We start from the raw sequence: 8379 nt of genomic DNA, 5'->3' as shown, positions 1-8379 counted from the left end.
CTTGCGACAAATTGCGAATGTCATTCGCAAGAGAGTTTCAAAAGTGTCTTGAAACATTCGCGGGGCTTCTCAATTTCCTCGCGTGAGTCGCAAAGTGTCACTCCTTCGTCGCTGAAATTTTGAAAAAATTCGTGCCACAAAACTTCTCTCAAAATAGCTGCAAATGCGTCACTGGTGTGGCAAAGCCGTCACGAGCCCTTCTCAAGTCAGTTTCCTTGAGACAGGAAGTGCGAGCCAGTATCCCACTGGGCTGCGACAGCCTGCGACTAGTTGGAGACACAACAATTGTGGTAAAATATGCGAATATCAATTCAGTGTGATTCCAAGTGAAAATTGTTGCTAATTTACATATTTTATCGCAATTGTTGTGTTTCCAACTAGTCGCAGGCTGTCACAGCCCAGTGAGATACTGGCTTTAGTTGCTCGGTTCTTGGTGTAATATGGATTACTACAGTTGTGGTGTTGAATAGGGTTATTTACTGTACTTTTATGATTTACTATTTGATCTCAAACAGGGGCGGCACTGTGGTGTAGTGGTTAGCGCTGTCGCCTCACAGCAAGAAGGTCCGGGTTCGAGCCCCGTGGCCGGCGAGGGCCTTTCTGTGTGGAGTTTGCATGTTCTCCCCGTGTCCGCGTGGGTTTCCTCCGCGTGCTCCGGTTTCCCCCACAGTCCAAAGACATGCAGGTTAGGTTAACTGGTGACTCTAAATTGACCGTAGGTGTGAATGTGAGTGTGAATGGTTGTCTGTGTCTACAGTGGTGCTTGAAAGTTTGTGAACCCTTTAGAATTTTCTATATTTCTGAATAAATATGACCTAAAACATCATCAGATTTTCACACAAGTCCTCAAAGTAGATAAAAAGAACCCAGTTAAACAAATGAGACAAAAATATTATACTTGCTCATTTATTTATTGAGGAAATTGAGCCAATATTACATATCTGTGAGTGGCAAAAGTATGTGAACCTTTGCTTTCAGTATCTGGTGTGACCCCCTTGTGCAGCAATAACTGCAACTAAACGTTTGCGGTAACTGTTGATCAGTCCTGCACACCAGCTTGGAGGAATTTTAGCCCGTTCCTCCGTACAGAACAGCTTCAACTCTGGGATGTTGGAGGGTTTCCTCACATGAACTGCTCGCTTCAGGTCCTTCCACAACATTTTGACTGGATTAAGGTCAGGACTTTGACTTGGCCATTCCAAAACATTAACTTTATTCTTCTTTAACCATTCTTTGGTAGAACGACTTGTGTGCTTAGGGTCGCTGTCTTGCTGCATGACCCACCTTCTCTTGAGATTCAGTTCATGGACAGATGTCCTGACATTTTCCTTTAGAATTCGCTGGTATAATTCAGAATTCATTGTTCCATCAATGATGGCAAGCTGTCCTGGCCCAGATGCAGCAAAACAGGCCCAAACCATGATACTACCACCACCATGTTTCACAGATGGGATAAGGTTCTTATGCTGGAATGCAGTGTTTTCCTTTCTCCAAACATAATGCTTCTCATTTAAACCAAAAAGTTCTATTTTGCTCTCATCCATCCCCAAAACATTTTTCCAATAGCCTTCTGGCTTGTCCAAGTGATCTTTAGCAAACTGCAGATGAGCAGCAATGTTCTTTTTGGAGTGCAGTGGCTTTCTCCTTGCAACCCTGGCATGCACACCATTGTTGCTCAGTGTTCGCCTGATGGTGGACTCATGAACATTCACATTAGCCAATGTAAGAGAGGCCTTCAGTTGCTTAGAACTTACCCTGGGGTCCTTTGTAACCTCGCCGACTATTAAATGCCTTGCTCTTGGAGTGATCTTTGTTGGTTGACCACTCCTGGGGAGGGTAGCAATTGTCTTGAATTTCCTCCATTTGTACACAATCTGTCTGACTGTGGATTGGTGGAGTCCAAACTCTTTAGAGATGGTTTTGTAACCTTTTCCAGCCTGATGAGCATCAACAACACTTTTACTGAGGTCCTCAGAAATCTCCTTTCTTCGTGCCATGATACACTTCCACAAACATGTGTTATGAAGCTCAGACTTTGATAGATCCCTGTTCTTTAAATAAAACAGGGTGCCCACTCACACCTGATTGTCATCCCATTGATTGAAAACACCAGACTCTAATTTCACCTTCAAATTAACTGCTTATCCTAGAGTTCACATACTTTTGCCACTCACAGATATGTAACATTGGATCATTTTCCTCAACAAATAAATGACCAAGTATAATATTTGTGTCTCATTTGTTTAACTGGGTTCTCTTTATCTACTTTTAGGACTTGTGTGAAAATCTGATGATGTTTTAGGTCATATTTATGCAGAAATCTAGAAAATTCTAAAGGGTTCACAAACTTTCAAGCACCACTGTATGTGTCAGCCCTGTGATGACCTGGCGACTTGTCCAGGGTGTACCCCGCCTTTCGCCCGTAGTCAGCTGGGTTAGGCTCCAGCTTGCCTGCGACTCTGTAGAACAGGATAAAGCGGCTAGAGATAATGAGATGAGATCTCATACACATTAGGAAGGAAAGAAACTCGTCCACTACTTTCCTGTTGACGAGACACACCCATTAATTGAAAAGCATTCCAGGTGATGACCTCATGAAGCTGGTTAAGATAATGCCAATAGTGTGCAAAGCATCAAGGTAAACGTTGGATACTTTGAAGAATCTCAAATATGAAATGTTTGGCGGGGGTAATTTTTTTTTTTTTTTGGTTCCTACATAATTCCATACGTTCCATATGTTATTTCTTAGTTTTGATGTCTTCAGCATCATTCTACAATGTAGAAAATACAAAATACAGGGGAAAAAAAACAAAAAACTATGAATGAGTAGAGTAGGGGTTTCATTATATATATATATATATATATATATATATATATATATATATATATATATATATATATACACACACACACACACACATACATACACACACACACTGTATATTTTACTGTGCAAAAGTCTTAGGCCCCTTATTTTTTTTTCCATGCAAACTTTGCTATAGATTTCTATTTTATGACTTCTACATTATCGAGTCAGTACAAAAACATTTTAGAGTCCAAACGTACGTTTTCCAGCACAAAATTAAACATTACAGAAAAAAAAGTTTGTATCTGAGCAGCGTATTCCATAAGAGAGCACTTTTCAGATTAAAAAAGAAAGCATAATGAAGGCTACTGGAACATTTTTGTGCAAAATGAAGAAGCGAGTGTGACAAAGTGTCCAGAAGAACTGTGGCTGGTTCTGGAAGATGCTCAGTAAAACCTACAGCTCATTTCCGCATAACACTGCACTCACTGGACCTCAGACTCCTTTTTCTTCTTCTTTTTTTTTTTTAAAGCAAAGGGTCGTCTCACACCAAATATTGACTTTGTTTCCTTTATTATGGCTTACTGATTACTGTTTATAGCATTTTTTTTTAATGTTGAAACATTTTATTTTTAAGCCACTTTTGGTCTACAGCATTTCTTTACACGTGCCTAAGACTTTTGTACGGAAGCCGAGAGAGGCCCTTCCTATAATCCTTTTTTTATTCACCTTATCCCGAGATAACGACATAATTAATTCAGGATCTCGAGAAAACAACACAACTAATTTGAGATCTCGAGAAAACAAAACAATTATTCCGTGATCTCGAGAAAACAAAATTATTTCATGATCTCGAGTAAACATTCAGGTTCATTCAGGTGCGCCAAGAGACTTGTGATATGCTGACTTTGGGGCTATTTCTCATTCTGTATAGACGCAACTTTGGTCATTAGAATGTCTGGAATAATCGATCACCTAATAAGGCAATATTTTGATCAGGGGTTGACACAGGGAGAGATTGCATTAAGTCTTTTAATAAAGGATAATTTCAAAATTAGTCCGCGGCACCTCCGCAGAAGACTGGCCCGGCTTCGTCTCTACCGATGGAGATACAGGGATCCAGCCGAGATCATGAAATAACGGTTTTGTTTTCTCGAGATCTCGAATTAGTTGTGTTGTTTTCTTGAGATCCTGAATTATGTCGTTATCTCGGGATAACAAGGTGAATAAAGATTATATGAAGGGCCTCTCGCGGCTTCCGTACTTTTGCATACTAATTTTATATACATATATATATATATATATATATAAAATTTCCAACACAGGTTAACTCTTTGTCTCTTGTAGAAATGGACAGAGTGGTTATTGTCGACAAAAAAGGAATAAACAGCATGATATTCTTCATTATTAGCTCATCCAGCCAATGAGCTTATGCCATCATGTGTTGTCTGGCGTCGTCCACATTTCATGAAACTCGCTTCTTCTCTCTCAATTCTTCACCAATTTTTATTCTTTTTGGCAGGAAGGTAGGTCTGCCTGGGGTGCATATACTGTAGCTTCTACCCAAATTTGCATAATTGCAATTAATAATAATGAAGATATGGAGTAATCAATCAATCCCTAACAAGCAGTTTCCACACAAATCGCTTCTTCTCCCTCAATTCTTCACCGATTTTGATTCTTTCTGGTATGAAGGTAGGGTGCATACAAGTTCTATCCAGATTTGCTTCATTACAATTATGAATGAAGTTATAGACTAATTAAGCCTTAACGAGCAGTTCAACAAAAATCGCTTCTTCTCGGTCAGTTCCTCACCATTTTGGATTCCTTCTGGCCAATAGCTCGGGATTCCTAGGGTGTCTATAGCTTCAAAATATTAATTGTATATAGCTTGGAACATTTATTACACAAGGTGGCCCACTTTAGATCATTCCTTCTGGACTAGACGGGGCCGGAGTGAGCTACGCCACCACTGACAGTCTCATTAACTGATATTAACTTCTTTTAGTGAGACTTAATTAAAAAAAGATTTTAAATGCACTTAATTGTATTGGAAATACTGAAATGTGTTTAAAAATGTATTTCAATAAAATGTGCTAAATAACTTCTGCATTAATCTCAGATGATAGTAATTCTCATTTCTGTGAACAATTTTGTTTAATTTCATGAAATTACAGTACTTTTATAGGTACTTACTGTAGTTTCAAATACACATTTGTTTACATTCATAAATTTATACTTTTTCATTCAAGAAATGTGTACTATGTAAAACTTTCTGATTTTCCATTCAAACCGGATTAGTGAAAGGCAGCAGCTCAGTTCCTAGCTTTTCAGGACAAGTTTGAATTTATGCAAAAGCTGTGCAAAAGCAAGACAAACACTCATGTTCACATCGCTACACTCTTAGAAAAAGTGTACGCCAAGGTTTTTTTTTAATAAGTTCATTGTATAGTGAAATTGACACATATCAAGGATTGTGTACAGTACAGAATAAATAACAGACTTTTCTCTATTTGTATAATGTTTAATATCTGATTATTACAGAAATAAGCTGCATATGTAGCAGTTACAATATTTGTACACTCTTAGAAATGTACTAATTAATCGAGTCGTACCGTACATGAGCTGATAGCCAACTCGGTGCTACGCGCCTCGTCGGCGATAAGCCATGTACGACGAGATTGAGTGGAATAACTATTTTATTCTATCCACATTTACTGGATCTTAAGAAACGGAGCATTTTTATTTTTCGCAAATTTGATAAATAAAAACTTTATACAAAACGTCAGACAAAATACTTTCCGCTTAGAATGTCAACAAACCGACGAAATGACAGTAGCAATTTGTGCAAAATGCTATAATAATAATAATTCTTGAAAAATAATTCGAGTTTTTATTTAGTCCTCGGTTGGTTCAGCAACACGCTCTGCCATTTTGTTTTTCTCTGCTCACGGTATATCCTAGTAGTAGAGTAGCCAATCAGAGCGCATGATTGCTCATATCCAGTGAATGTGGATATAACAGTTATATTTCAAATGACATGACCTTGACTTGAAAAACAGCATGATATTCTCTATTATTTTAATATACAACCCTCCACCAGCATCACTGTTTCCATTTACTATTTAGTTTCAGTGATATATCAGTGTCTACAATTGATTATTAAAAACCCAGTTACCTGTAAATAAAGTCATTCTACAGCTAATTCATTTTTAATATTCTTGTGCTATAAATATAGTGTGTTCTTCCTGAACGAGGGTCCAACTTGTGGAAATTTAGCTGCTGAAAGAGAGAGAGAAAATGTCATATGTTATTCGATGAGATATTTTTCTTTAAGATGTAAACTAATATTTTTTCATGTAATATATGAAATGTGGTAACCTAACCCTAACCCTCCATCAAATGTACATCATCTCTGCAGTTCTGAGACTCAACCTGCCATCTACCGGTAAACATAATAATGACATTAAGAATAAAGGAATCCTGAATTCTTAATCTCGGTGTTCACTGTCAGAAATAGGGGTACAGTAGGAGTCCATTTCTGTCCCCCCCAAGGTACAAGCTACACTAATGTACCCCCTTAGGCTCATTATTGGACCTCAAGATAACTGTGTGTACCTTTTTAGGGCCAAAAAGGTACCGGTACATAAATGTTCCTAAGCAGTATATAAAGGGTACAGATAAAGTACCTTAGAAGGTACTGCCACATTGACAAGGCATTGTACCCCTAAAGGTACAATAATGTACTGTATTTTCTGAGAGTGTTTGACTCACTTCCAGTAACAGAGGAAATTCAGCTTCTTGTTGCAGTCTTGGTTCTCCCAGACGCTTGTTGTGATGTTAAGCGCTCCACAGCGATAAAGTCGAGCTGGACATGATGGCAATGAAGCCAGTGTCTCTGGAGCCTTTCCATTCAGCCAGAACCATTTTCCATCCATGAAGCGCAGGCCAGTCCACACATGGACTGTTTGGCTCAGTGCAAGCTCCTTTTTTGCCTGGAACAGTTGTGTCTTGTAGGTCAGAGAGGCCAAACCAGTATAGTTAGTGGCGCAGTACTGAAGAGCCTCCTCCCATGTCTTATTCTCATTCACTAAAATCAAATACCTGTAACAGTAGTAAGATTTTACTTTATTGTCACAGTCAATACTGTCCCAGTAGCCAGCACTGAGGACAGCACAACGTCGTGTGTAAAAGTCAGTTGAAAGCCAGCTATATTCCCATTTAAAAAAAGAAGCTTGTTCTCCATCAGACCACATCCAGGTGTTTGTGTAATCGTACGCTTTGTACAATCCAATCCAGCTTGTTTCATAGCTGTTTGCAATGTTTACAATTCTCTGATGTTCTTCAGCAGTACTGACGGTAGCCAGATCTCTGTAGTAGTGTCTGCAAAGCCATTGAGCCCCATACCAGGTAACACCCTTTCCGTGAGGAGCATATATGTATTCTCTTATTATACCTACAGACAAACCACAAACGGCCACCAGGAAGAAAACACAAAAGTAAAATTTCATCTCTGCTGTGAAGCGTCTGAACTCGGTAAATCTTTGCACACCTCTGTGTCAACTCAGTGCACAGCATTTACATTTAACATCTCAGAACAGTAAACAAAACACCACACACTGGGAAGGAAGGTGAAACATGCTCCAACGTCACCAGGTAAAGCAAATGTTGGACATTACGTGCTAGCTTTAATCCAACCTTTAATCTATCTGATATAACTTTTTGAAAGATGTTCCCTGCTAAAAAGTGTGTGTATATTATATATATATATATATATATATATATATATATATATATATATATATATATATTTTTTTTTTTTTTTTACACTTAATTTTGTTGAAAATGTCCAGGGTGTACCCCGCCTTTCACCCGTAGTCAGCTGGGATAGGCTCCAGCTTGCCTGCGACCCTGTAGAACAGGATAAAGCGGCTAGAGATGATGAGATGTACAGTATATGTTGTAAATATACAACCCCGATTCCAAAAAAGTTGGGACAAAGTACAAATTGTAAATAAAAACGGAATGCAATAATTTACAAATCTCAAAAACTGATATTGTATTCACAATAGAACATAGACAACATATCAAATGCCGAAAGTGAGACATTTTGAAATTTCATGCCAAATTTGAAATTTCATGACCGCAACACATCTCAAAAAAGTTGGGACAAGGGCAATAAGAGGCTGGAAAAGTTAAAGGTACAAAAAAGGAACAGCTGGAGGACCAAATTGCAACTCATTAGGTCAATTGGCAATAGGTCATTAACATGACTGGGTATAAAAAGAGCATCTTGGAGTGGCAGCGGCTCTCAGAAGTAAAGATGGGAAGAGGATCACCAATCCCCCTAATTCTGTGCCGACAAATAGTGGAGCAATATCAGAAAGGAGTTCGACAGTGTAAAATTGCAAAGAGTTTGAACATATCATCATCTACAGTGCATAATATCATCAAAAGATTCAGAGAATCTGGAAGAATCTCTGTGCGTAAGGGTCAAGGCCGGAAAACCATACTGGGTGCCCGTGATCTTCGGGCCCTTAGACGGCACTGCATCACATACAGGCATGCTTCTG

The 8379-nt window shown here is 38.7% G+C and overlaps 1 protein-coding gene across 1 annotated transcript; it reads right to left on the bottom strand.

Annotated features, from left to right (window-relative positions):
• Window positions 1–5611: 5611 nt before the first annotated feature.
• On the bottom strand, window positions 5612–7435 carry LOC132887369 (uncharacterized). Its single transcript, XM_060922839.1, has 2 exons — window positions 6581–7435; window positions 5612–6088 (listed from the first exon to the last, which is right to left on the bottom strand). The coding sequence occupies exons 1-2, from the start codon at window positions 7315–7317 to the stop codon at window positions 6082–6084; spliced, it is 744 nt and encodes a 247-aa protein (XP_060778822.1). The 5' UTR covers window positions 7318–7435; the 3' UTR covers window positions 5612–6081.
• Between the last annotated feature and the right edge of the window lie 944 nt (window positions 7436–8379).

Source organism: Neoarius graeffei, chromosome 6, assembly GCF_027579695.1.
Source record: "Neoarius graeffei isolate fNeoGra1 chromosome 6, fNeoGra1.pri, whole genome shotgun sequence".
Classification (NCBI taxonomy): Eukaryota; Metazoa; Chordata; class Actinopteri; order Siluriformes; family Ariidae; genus Neoarius; species Neoarius graeffei.
Note: the sequence above shows the minus strand (reverse complement) of the source record. Positions and strands in the feature narration are given on the sequence as shown.